Genomic DNA, 12,931 nt, shown 5'->3' with positions numbered 1-12,931 from the left:
TGCCTAGTGACATCCTCTTGCTGCTTTCTGGAGGATGTTAAGTGAGATTTGGCTGTTCTGGTGTTTTCTGTAAGGACATGGATTACTTATCGACTTGTAATGACCGGCTTTTGGGTGAAAGCAAGAACCCAACGAGCACACATAGTCTTCTGGTTAGTAACCTAGACACAGCTTAGCTTAAGGTCTCTAGTGAGGCAGTCATGGCTTCCACTGGGGCTTCCAAAGGGCTCATTTGAAGGACTAACCGGGGAAGGGCAATTGCTCTTAATTGCTGAGTCATCACTTCAGCTCCATGATAATATGCTTTCCTTAAAAAAATAAATGTGTGTAATGCCCAAACAATGGAACATGCATAAAGTTTTAGGGGCCTTAAGACTCTCTGAAGCTCATGATCTCCTCAGTGTTCTTAGATTTCAGGACGAAATTTCTTCTCTGCCCTTCCTGTAGCTCCAGGAACCACTAGTCTGAGAATCACTCCCCAATTCGTTAGAAATGCAGACCTGTTGAGTTGGAGTGAGCTTTTTAACAGGGTCACCAAGCCTGTCAGATGGATTTTGGAATTTGAGAAGCAGTGGTCGTATTTCACTGTCAACATTTTTTTTTAAAAGTTTTCTCCTAAGAATCGGCTCTTCGAAATTCTTTCTCTCCTTGAATGCAAGTCTTAAGATTCCTGCTGGACTCTGGGGAGATGGTGACTCTTGCATCCCCTCAGGATGTAGGAAGAAAGGGAAACCGGCTGAGAATAGAGCCAGGCAACTAAGAGTTCCCCGAAATCTAACTCCTGAGGTAGCAAGAACTGGATTCGTCGGACCTTTGTAACCCGGACCCGGGAGCAGAGCTCGGGCGGTCACATTCGGCTGGAAGCGTGCAGAACTTGGCTGAGCTCTTGGGCCTGGGAGGGCGGGGGCGTGGCTGGGCCAGCGAGAGGGCGTGGCCGGCGCCGAGAGGCGGGGTCTGACCGAGGCCGCGGGGCAGCAACGTCGCTGGGCAGCGGAGCAGCAGCCGCGCCATGTGGCTGCTGGGGCCGCTGTGCCTGCTGCTGAGCAGCACCGCGGGTGAGTGGGGGGCGCGTGACGCGCTTCACCGAGCGCCGGGCGCGGGGGCTGCCTCGATCGTCCCTGCTCCGCGCGCGGGCCTGGGCTGCGGGCGTGGGTGTGCGCGAAGGGCGGACCCCGGCGCCTGGCTGGCCCGGACCCCGCGAGGGGCCGCGGCGGGGCGCGCGCCGCGCTATTGTGTGGGCCGACGCACTGGGTGCTGTTGTCGTGTGTGCGCGGGCGGAGCTTTGTGCGGCGCCGGCTCCCCAGAGTCGGGCGGCCGCCCGGATTGGGCGTAGCTCGAGTGTGGCTCTGTGTGCTGGGAACCCAGGAGGGGAAGGAGAGGACTCTACTGTTGATTTCGGGTCTTCCCCGACTCCTTCAGCCTTTAACATGCACTTTCCTGCCTCAATTTCCCATCTGTGTTGTCCCGGCATCTGCATCCCAGTTTCCTTTCTTTTCTTCCTGGGATCTTGCCTCGGAATAGTGAGATGCAGTAAGGACTGGACATGGAAATCATTCAGTCATCCTGGGAGCAGATCTTTTACTTCTGTCGTCTGTCGAAGATGCCTTAACCTTCGGGGAGCCGGGAAAAGAGGACCGGGGTTTCCTCTAACGGCCGTTGGTCCCTGCATCTCAGTGCGCGTGCAGCCTGAGACCCGCGGGGTCCCTCCCAGACAGAGTGCTGTTCCCAGGAACTTTTCTGCTGATGTGGGCACGCTCCAAATTCCAGCTTGGAGCCCTTCCCCTCTGCCTCTGCCCGTCGGCCACAGCTGTCAGCAGCCCCTCCTCAGCTCTGTCCGCCCTTGGCTCTTGATGCTTATTTCTGGGCAGCTGATGATCACTGAACTTTCTTTACTGAAGATTTCTTGCTCTGTACCTGTATCATTCACACCCCTAATTTATGTCGGATTTCCCCCAAATACTTCCAGAAAACTTGGCCGCTGCGTTGTGTTTGTTGTGGGGAAGTCAAAACCTTTCTGAGATACCCAGTGCAGGCAATCCTCCCTTAACCCTCCCTTCCTAGAAATTGCCCGTTCTGAGCATCCTCTCAGAAGGCTAGCCAGCCGGCCCTCCCCTCACCCCCACCATCCCCACTCCTCTGAGATCCCATTTAAATGTCTTGCTCTGTTTCCAGTAAGGGGCTAGGCTCACTCCTGTGGCTGCTGTAGGTTTCTCTCTTTCTTTTTTTAAAACCAAGTCTGAGGTCTTGTGTTCTGTTTGTCTGGAGTTACAGGGTGGGTTGGGGTGGGGTGGAGAAGGAGGGAGGGGAAAGTGAATTAGGCAACTATAAGCAGGTGCGAGTTATTTGGAGGCTGTTAGAGCAGGCTCAGTTCCAGGGCATCTCAGACATGAAGATCTGCCTGGATCCACACACTTAATTCACATAGCAATGGTCTGTACCCTGGTGACACCCCAGCTGGCGCTTCTGTGTGTTCTCTGCTTATGACCAGTGGACACTAATGATCACATCTCCTTGTTGTAGTGGTTCCTATGAGTTGAGTTTTGAGTTCACAAAAAAATTAGATGTATTCCTTCCTGTCAGCAATGGTTATCTTATATGCCTGTGAGTGTATACCATAGAGGGCAGAGAAGCGTAACAGTCACAGTGAGGCACAGTTGGCCTCGGGGACCACCAGGGTTCCTTGTAAGCTATAGTTGGGGTAGGGGAGGGCCTGCCCATGTTCCTTGGCGGAAGCTAACTGTGGCTTTGGATTACTAAACTTGCTCTAGGACCTTTAGGTGGCTTGAAACCTTTTCTTGTTCCACTAAGTATCATTTTTAAAGTGTGAACTGTGTCTTCAACCAAGAGTTGTAGAGAGCAGGGCTGGGCTGTTAGACCAGGTCTCACTTCCTATTCCTCAGTCCTTTCCTGAAAAGTTGGTAATCCCAGAGAAGCCAGGACTTTGGAAGGCTTCCTGTAGAGGAAACCTGGGGTCTGAGTCGAGTATTAAGTCCAAGTCTTGGGACTTTAAGAGACTAGAAGGCCATTCGGGTTCCAAGAACAATTCAAAGGCCTTTGTTGCTCAGGAACTTTCTGAGCACCTCCACGGATGTTTTCTCTCCTTTTATCTTACTGTTTGTCTTAAGGAGGTGAAACATTGTGGCTGTTACTATTTCCTAATGTAACCTACTAGAGGTTCAGGTCACGGCAGCCTTACTTCACTGCCTCTGATGTCCCATTTTCTGGCACCTAGATGTTGTGTCTGGTGGGTTTAAGTGTGTTGTGAGTCTAGATATCTCTAAAGGGAGTGTGAAGAGGAGTGGTTAGTTGGTTGGTCAGTCCTCTCCTTCCCTGGCTAGCTTTTGATAAGACCCCTGACCTTCTCCTCCGGGAAGAGGCTTGATTTCCCTCCTCCAACTCAGCAGCAGGGTGCCTATTAACCTTTTCTCCTTGTGGGATCTGCTTCACAGCCTGAGGGGTGGGTTTTGTTTATTTTTTAACTAGCTGAGTAGCTGCACATAGCCTAGCCTAGCTCCACCCAATAGGGTAGATGAGACTGCTCAGAAGTACAAATAAACACACCTCGTTCCTTTTCATCTTCAAAGCATGGTCTTTGGGGCTCCCTCCTGGGGTGTGAGGTGGTTTTTGTTTTATTTCTGTTTTGTTTTTGTTTTTTCTGATAGCCCACTAGATCATGCATTTAATGTCTGTTGGGGAGGAAGGGGATGGGGATTTGAATAGTAGATGGCAAGTTGGCCAATTCCTGGTCTGAAACCCTGTCCCTTGTGGCTTGTGTTGCCACACTGTTTGGCTGTTGTTATTTATGTTTTGGTTTATTGATGAAGAGTTTATGTAATCCAGGTTGGCCTCTTAACTATCAGCCTTGAACTAGATATGTAGATGAGGACAACCTCATTTACATGTTTGATCCTCTTGGAAAGCTCTGAGGTTACAGGTGTAGGACCACCTCGCCCTATTCATGTGGTGTTGGGAATAAAACAGGGGCTTCATTCATGTTAGGTGACTGCCCTGTGCTTAAATGATATTCATTCTAACCCGACAGTTCTGAAACAGTTGGGAATTTCAGATTTGGAAATTATGCGATTCGGTGATACTGTATTAAAGCCTTGAGCTTGCATAGGGAGGTTAGGAGACTCTAGGATTTGTGACCCAAGTCCACTACTTGAGATGTTCATCTTGCCTCTGAAAACAATTGACCTCCTCTATTTTTTCCAGGGCTCAGGTAGCAAGGGGCATCATGTCATTCCATGGCTCTCAAGGGGCTGGTGACTCTCCAGGTCACCATGGTGTAGATGGAACCTAGATTCTAACCCAAGCTTTTCTCAGAACCCTTTCCTGGCTTCTCTTGCTATTACCAGCTTAATGGAAATTGCTACTGTGCCTGCTCTGCCAGGGACTTTTGTGATTTTAAAACAATCACCACAGAGTTTGCCTATGGACGTCCTTCTCTTCTTCAGATCTGTTCATTTTAGGAATAAGACCCTGAACTCAGTCGCCTCTGAAGAGCTCACAAGTGTTCATGGAGAATAGTTCCAATAAATTTCAGTCTTTACATGGAGATGTTGTCCCAGTAACCTTACCTCTCCCATGCACGAAGGTGAGACTCTTGACAGGAAGACGCTGTAGTCCAGGGCACTCACTATTGATGACCTGAGTAGTACCAACCTTAGGGCGCTCACTAGTTGGGCTCTATATTTGTGCTCCTTCTTTTTCTTATATGGTTATCACTTTGTATAAATATAAATGAGAAGATGTGCTATATACACACCTTAGAGTGTTGAAGCTGTATTAATTATGGGATATTTTCAGGGATAAATCTGCTTATGGCTGTTGAGCTTCCTTCCTTCCTTCCCTCCTTCCCTCCTTCCCTCCTTCCCTCCTTCCTTCCTTCCTTCCTTCCTTTCTTCCTTCCTTCCTTCCTTCCTTCCAGCTTCTTCTACCTAGTGACCAGCAAGGTGTTTTGAAGGCTGCACCTTTCTTGCATTGGAACGGCTATGAAGATTCTACTCTCCTGGCTGCTAAAGGAGAATTCTCTATTCTTTTTGCTGGGAGGGTGGCCAGCTCCTTTGAAATTGCAATATTTGCTGGTCATATCATTTGCTAGGTGTTTAATATTGCTCACTAGAATGGGAAGACTCTTGAGTTACTGTAACTGTTCATTCAAGAAGGGTAACGAATGCTTATCTGAATTAGTACTGTGAGGGTTCCCATAGCTGCTTCCAGGAATGAGGTTAGTCTAGTCTAGGGTTTCTTAGCCTTTAGAGCCACTGACGTTTTCGAGGGATTAGTTGTTTGTTGTGTAGAACTGTCCCATGTACAGGATAATCAGTCATTTTTCTGGTTACTACCAGCTTGACAGCCCCTTGTGCGGTTGGGTGCCAGCCTTCTTGATCTTTATCATGAGCCCTGTTCCTGCCCCCTACAGATCTTTGGTGGACTACATTCTACTTCATTACCCTTCTTATGCATCTCACCCACCCAAGTGCGAAGATGTAAAAGTAGACCCTTCACTAGGCATGCCCTTGGTGCAGACCCCTTCCCTCTCACTTCCCCTTGTGCTATGGTAATAACATTTGGAATTTTTTTTTTCTTTTTTTTGGAGCTGGGGACCGAACCCAGGGCCTTGCGCTTGCTAGGCAAGTGCTCTACCACTGAGCTAAATCCCCAACCCCAACATTTGGAATTTTTGATTGAGCTTTCGCCTCCCTGGGGAGAGACGTATGCCAGTAAAGCTGGTCACCAAGGCGTGGTAGTTGACACCAAAAGCTACCTGCCTCCTTGGGTGTTAAACTTGGGCTGCTCCTGTGCTCAGAGCCCGCAGGCTGCAGGAGAACACATTGCCTGGTCTTTTGTCTTGAGAATCCTATGTTGAAATCTTAACACTGGAAGTCCACCTCCCTCCACTCCGAAGAGCTGTGGTAGTTGCCCTTCTCGACTCCCTTCACTCTCTGAGTCCTTCCCCAGCATCAAAAGCCTGCACACCTTGGGACAGTTCTGCATATTGCTGGGACATTATCCATGCTCACGGCAAGGTGGTTTCTTGAAGTTTTCACTGTATACTCTGATGTCCTTCTAAAGTTCCATTCTGTGTTGCTTTCTACACTGAAGTTTCTTTAAGGCTCCTCGCCCGCAGCTGTCCTTTTCTTTGTTTGGTCCCCAGACTTCCTTGAGGTTTCTTCCCTTCAGATGAGCCACATACCTTGTTGGCTTCTGCCTTCTTTGATGCTTGAACTTGCAGGATGAAGGAAGCAGGTTCCCAAAGGGAGTACGGGGCTTCTGTCCAGGCACATTTGTCTTAGCCATGCACTCTTTGAAAGCCTTCTCTGTGGAGGAGCTCTGGTTTCCCAAGCATGCAGGTATCCATTTCTGTCTTGTCTGAGTAATGAGAAAATTCTTCTTCAGCCTTATTCACGTGTCCGATAGTGTGATCTCAGCACCTGCACACACCGTTCCTGTGTTGTGCTTAGGAGTGCAAAACCATGTAGAACTTGTCATTTGCCCATGGAGAACAAAAGGCTCGGAGTGAATATGAGTTTGCTGATCGCTCTGTGATCTCTGGGACACGACAGCATCCCGTTCTGCCCTTGGTGCCTCAGAGGCATTTCTTAGTCAGTGGTGTTGGAGCTCGGACATCAACTGGGACAAAGCTGCACAGAAGTCACAATGCAGTGGCAAGCATGGCTTCAGGGCAGTGGACAGTGTTAAGTAGGCTCTGCAGAGGACAGCACACATCCTAGCTTACTCCTGTAGCTTTCTAGGCAATATATGTGTTGCTGCGTTAAGGCTTCTAAAGCTTCAGCTTTCTGAGATTTGAGTAATTTCTGTGGCTATTGGACACTAGTGTTTGGTCAAAAATTGTGTGTGTGTGTGTGTGTGTGTGTGTGTGTGTGTGTGTTGCTTGACATCTTTGTGGACTAGTTCCAGAACTCCACTTAGACACATCATGGATACACACGTCCTTTATATAAAATGACATAAAATATATTTGTATATAACTTAATGCATATCCTGTGTACTTTAATTAACCTCTACATTGCTTAGAATATTGACTAGAGTGTAAACACTGTATAAGTGATTATTATACGAAATTGTCTAGGGAATAATGACAGGAAGTCAGTATACTTACATGTTCACAAGAGATGCATTTTCCTACAGTGTATATGGTGCATTGCGCCCATGTGTGATGTATCCAAGTGTGTGCATGTGGCTGCACATACCTGTGCATGTGGATGGGGAAGCCAGAGAAGGCCATTATATGTTTCTGTATCACTCTTGAGACAGGATTTCTGACTGAACCAAATGATGCTGGCCAGTGAACTCAGGGCATCCTCCCTTTGCACCCCAGTTGAGGTAACAGACACACGCAGCTATACCTGGCTTGTTCAGTGGGCGCTTAATATGTCAGCTCACTTCCTCATCCTTTCAGAGAGGGAGTCTTACCCACTGAGCCATCACTCCAGCCCATTTCCACATATGTTGATCAAGAGTTGTTTGAATCTATAGGTATGAAACCTGCAGGTGGACACTGAGGGTACCCTGTATGACTCGTTTCATATTTCCTGAGCTGACTAACCCCTAGTCCTACTGTAAATTGCTCAAGGCCTCTGTGTCATGCTTCGTTCTTCTTTTGTGATGCTGAGGAGTCTAGGAAGAGCCTCACTGAAGGTCCACTCTGTGAGGCAGGATGCCAGGTATTGTGTATATATTTTACTGTTATGTCTTATTAAAAACACCACCAGAATACCTATGCTCAGAATCCAGACAATAGAGAAGTATGACAGTGAAATGTTACATCTTCCCTTCACATTTCTCTCCCTACCCCTGAGTAACTGCTGTGAACCACCCGAGATTCCTGGATTCCTTGGTAAATGCACACGGATACACAGGTAGGATGCAGTGTTCACGCCAGCCCGGGTTGTAGCCTGTCTTTTCTTGCTTTCCTGTGTTGTCATCAGTTCTACTTTGGGCCACTTGGACAGGTCACCTGCTCCCATTGGCTGAGCCCTTTGGTACTCAGGAAGGTTCGGTAGTTTCTGTCAGCCATGCTTGTGTTGCGTGACTCCTCCTTCTGCCCTACCTCCTAAGCACAGGGTGACGTGCTTGCAGCCATTTGGGAGCATCTGTTTCTGTCAAGTTTCTAAATGCTTGGCTTTTATCTACCAAGAAAAAAGGGTTTTCTCATTCTTTTTCAGTGATACTCGCTTCACTATTACCCATTTGCCTCATCCTCCTGTCTCTTTGTGTTCACATTTTAAAAAAATGATTTATTTTTATTTTGTGTGCACTGGTGTTTTACCTATGTATACCTATGTGCAGATGTCAGATCTCCTGGAGCTGGAGTTACAGACTGTTGTGAGCTGACATGTGGGTGCTGGGAACTGAACCCTGGTCCTCTGGAAGAGCAGCCCTCATGTTCACACTTTTTTATTTCAATACCATATCCTAGTGTCATCTTCTGACAGATACCTTAAACAGTAGTCATCCTCAGGCCAGGTCAGTGATCACAGCCTTGTCTGTCATGCTGTTGGCCCTTACACCCATCCTGTCTTAGCTGTTACAAAGATGTTCTTAGCATCCTTTATTTCAGTTCTTATCTATCTGCTCATGTTTTTCAAGCATTACCGACATCTTTCTGGTGAGACATTCAGGTAGGTAGTGTGTTCTGCCGTCTTATAGACAAACCAAATAAAAATAAGGTCGATTGAAAGCCCCTTCCCTGAGGACCAGCTTTCATGATACCCCAAGGTTCTGTGCAGACTTCCAAAGGAGGGGAGCAACCAACAGTCCTACACTACTATGATGCCTGTGAACCACAACAATGGCCAGCAAGGCTTGGTATCCCCCGGGGAGCAGTAGTGGTGCACATGCATACCTTGGCAGTAACCAACAGCTCTCTGATTAGATTTAAGACCCATTCAACAACAGGAAACTTAAGCTTTGCATTGGAAACCTAGATCAGGGCTGGTGAAGTCATGGATCTTGGGAGAGAACCTACAACCACTGTTGTGGTAAACTTACCCACTGAGAGTGGTTCTCACCCTCATCGAGAGAACTTCACCTTGAAACAGAAAGAAACTGGAAACATCTACAAAACAACTCCTACACTTAAGTCTCAGGGAACATTGCAAGTGGGGTGGCAGAAGGATTCAAAGTGCCAGAGGGTGGGGAGTTTGCTGTGAGACTGTGAGGCCTAGGAATGTCAGAACTACACCCATAAAATCTCACTAACATGACTGCCTGAGCTTGAACTGAGCAAGGACCACAGCAGTAGACATGCCAAACTGGAGGGTGAAGAGGCCTCAGCCCCACACAAAACTACAGGCAACGAACGCTTGAAGTAGGAGAAATACACTTCCCTGGAGAAGAGGCACCAACTGGTTTTTATTCAATCCCAGCTGGTCAGCCCTGAAAACATCCATACACATAACATTGTACAGACCAATCATGTTGTATTTATGTATTTAAGAATACATATGTATTTACATGTCTGTATATGACAGTAACTAATCAAAAATGAGGCCATGAGTTTGAAAGTGATCAAGGAGGGGGTATGGAAGGATTTGGAGGGAGGAAAGAGAAGGGGAAATGATGTAATTATAATCTCAAAAAAGAAAAGAAATTAAAAAAAAAGTGAGGTCACTGACCTAAGAGTTTGACCAAGGAAAGTGGTTTCAGGATTGGTATGCAGGTCTGTGTCGTAGCTTTAACCCCTGCTCTCAACCACAGGCCGTGGTGTTTTCTCATCCCACGTTTGTTGGAAGGTGTAAGTGCAGTGTCTCCCTTCTGCTGGGGAGCTCCAGGAGAGGATAGTGTTGTCAGCACTCACCCCCTCTTGTTGGAGAGGAAGTTCCAGGCTGATTCTGTTCCAGGGCACGTTCTTGTGTTTTGGAAGGTGGAAATGGATGGTGTGTCTTTCTCCTGGGTGAGGAAGTTATCACTGGGGGGCTTTCGAGTCATCCTTTGCAGAGGTGTGACTTATCAAGCGCTGTTAGTAACAAACAAGGTGCTATGGTTCTTAGATACGCAAATGATGGAAAGAAGTTTCTTTTATGGAAATATTTTGTTGGAATACTAACCAAAAAGCATTAAAAAACATCTTAGCATTCCCCCCTGTGTGTGTGTGTGTGTGTGTGTGTGTGTGTGTGTGTGTGTGTGTAGGTCAGAGGACAGCTTGTCAGGAATTGATTCTGTCCTTCTACCATCTGGCTGTCTGGAATCAGAACTCAGGATGTCCGTCTTGCTGTCCACTGTCTTTCCATACTGAACCATCTCACCAGCCCCAGGAATTTTTCTTCTATCAGTATGCACCTTATGCACCTTATAAACAGTGTTAGTGCCACAGATACATGACCACTGCATAAAACACCTAAAGACAGATTTTCTAGACAAAAATACAGTCCTGATGACAATGTTGCAAATTGAAGTTTTAAGAGAAGTTTTAAGTTTCCAAAAAGAATTACTTTCCTACTCTGGGCAACCTTATGCATGCTTCCCCTACAGGAGAACGATTTGTTTCTGAATTGATGGTTGGTGTTATTTACAGTACCAGGCAGCATTTTACTGTAGTGCTTCAGTTCAGATGCTAAGAACTCTTGTTCGTCTCCTCATCCCCCAAGCACAGGAGGACATGTGGGCGGTGGTAATTGTAAGTTACGATTGCTTCTAGTTTATAAAGATCGTTATCGGCAGACCAGACTGGACCTCAGGACTTTAAACTCTCATTCCTAAGGTCTCTCTAGAGAACTGAAAACCAGAATCAGACTCTAGTTTTAGTGAGTCATCGTGACATCAAGCTACGGTGATAAATTGGGTGAATTCTCTTGTGCCTTAGTCCGACTGTGCTTTCTGACAAGTAGTGCACTGTGCAGATGAGGCTGTATCTGTCCTGGAGAGCGGCCACAAAGAGGGAGGGCAGCCGCTGAGCTTACTCTGGAGCTGGAGGGAAGTAGAATTTATGAATAACTTGATTTAGAAGACTCGCAAACCCAAGGTGCCAGTTTCCAGGTGGCAACGAGGTACTTGTGTATGTGTTGGCAGGAAGAAAGTATAAAGGGTGTTTAATTTTACAGCATCAGAACTCCCTCCCTGCTCATTATTGCGAGGTCCAGCGAGGTTAGCTGGGGGATGTCAGGAGCGTGTGTCTTTGATGGTTGTCACTGAAGCAGTTTCTGTCAGGCTTCGCCTTGAATCAGAGCAGTGTTCTCCTTAACTAACTGGAAATGGCTGAAGAGTGGACCCCAGTCACACTTGTGAATTCCAGGGTTGGCCGAAGCCTCTCGTTTGGTTTGGAAAGTTCTAAATTTAACTTGTTTTTTTCACTATAAAAATAAAATGAAAGAGTTTGCAGGAAAATGGGAGAATGGTTAACAATGTACAGCATTCATTTCATTAGTGCCAAAGCCGTAAGAAATGGTCGATGCTAAACAGAAGCAGAACAGAGATGAATACAGTGTTTCAAAAGCAGATTTATGAAAACACCCCTTGTAAGCTTGATTAAAAAACATGATACTAGCCAGTGAGCCCTGCTGGCAGGAACCCAGGCAAGGAAAACTAGAAAAGTTAATAACCACCATGGAAGAGATAAAATTGGAAAGAATGACGTATGCATCGGGAATGATCTTTATCAATGAAAGAGAACTGATCTGGTAAAGGTTAAAGGGAAGCTATAAACATGGAGGGAACCTGGGCAAGGCAGCAATGATGTAACCCAAAAGACTTAGTGTTCCTAAAATTCATTTGCTACCCAAAGCAATGATAAAAATCCTGCAAGAAAAATCGAATGCATGTTGAAAACATAAGGAAGTTGTTCATTAAAAGAAAGTCAGGTCAGAGCAATCAAAGAGATAATAAAACTTTTGAACACAGAGAGTAGAGAGATGGCTCAGTGGGAAGAGTGCTTGCTCTCACAAAGACCTGAGTCTTCCAAACGACAGAAGAATCAGGATATGGCTGCATATGCTTATAACTCTAGCATCATGTGCTTGTGTGGGGGGGGAGAAGGGCTGGGGAGGAGAGCAGAAACAAAGTGATCCTAAAGGCTTACTGGCTGTCCGGCCTATCTGAAATGGTGAGCTCTAGTTCAGTGGAAGACTGTCTCAAGACAATAAGAAAATGGTAAAGACATCTGGCATATTGTTTTGGCCTCTGCATATGCACCCATGGCTTACCAGCACACTCAGTATACACACACACACACACACACACACACACACACACACACACACACACACTTCCCCTTCCCCTCCCCCTAATATCAGCATCCCTTGAAATGACCTATAAATCGTGACTCAGCAACAAATCCTGAACAGAATCCACGGGGTAGGTGGGATCCCCTGTATTCTTTGATGTCATTTACGGGTACTCTCCTGTACTTGGTTCCGTGGTTGGCATCATGTCAGCCATGCACCAGGGTTTCCAGTAAGTCATCCAGAGGAAGCAGTAGAGGGGCCAGTGTGGAGAGGTGACTGTAACCCTGAAGATAATCAGGGAGAGAGCTAGATGAAGCCACAGGGAATGAAATTTACCTGCTCAAGCCAACTGTGTCCTTTGGTGACAAATTATTTCTCCTCTTGGTTTTGGAACAGTCTCATTGATCTTCAAAGAGTTGTAAGGATCGTTATAAGAGATATCCTTGGCTTCCATAGACAAAGAGAAGGAGGCCGTTGTGGAGGAAATAGATGAGAGAATTTCAGATCAGGCGACAAATTAAACGCGTGCATTACGGGTCTAGCATGCCCCACATGGAAAAGGTTTATAATAGGCAATGAAATCTGCTGTGAGTCTTAATTCCACTGGGAAGAGGTTTCTGTCTGAATGGGAGGAACTTACTAACAAAAGTGGCAAACAGTTTTATTTAAATATCATTATTTTAAAAAATGTAAAACAAGCTGGTCTATTAGTTTAAAGGGAAAAAAATGTACTGGTGAAACTG

At 46.5% G+C, this 12,931-nt stretch overlaps 1 protein-coding gene across 2 annotated transcripts in view; it reads left to right on the top strand.

Moving 5' to 3' along the window:
• The first annotated feature begins 876 nt into the window (after nt 1-876).
• Ldlrad3 (low density lipoprotein receptor class A domain containing 3) overlaps nt 877-12,931 on the top strand; it is a 244,878-nt gene continuing 232,823 nt past the window's right edge. Inside the window, 1 exon segment of one of the 2 annotated variants that reach the window (NM_001401870.1) lies at nt 877-1,055. In NM_001401870.1, coding sequence (NP_001388799.1) covers nt 1,010-1,055 — 46 coding nt within the window. In that variant the 5' untranslated portion in view covers nt 877-1,009. 2 annotated transcript variants of the gene reach the window in all.

This window comes from Rattus norvegicus, chromosome 3 (assembly GCF_021556685.1).
Source record: "Rattus norvegicus strain SHRSP/BbbUtx chromosome 3, alternate assembly SHRSP_T2T, whole genome shotgun sequence".
Classification (NCBI taxonomy): Eukaryota; Metazoa; Chordata; class Mammalia; order Rodentia; family Muridae; genus Rattus; species Rattus norvegicus.
The sequence above is the reverse complement of the archived record's forward strand: the minus strand, read 5'-3'. Positions and strand labels throughout refer to the sequence as shown.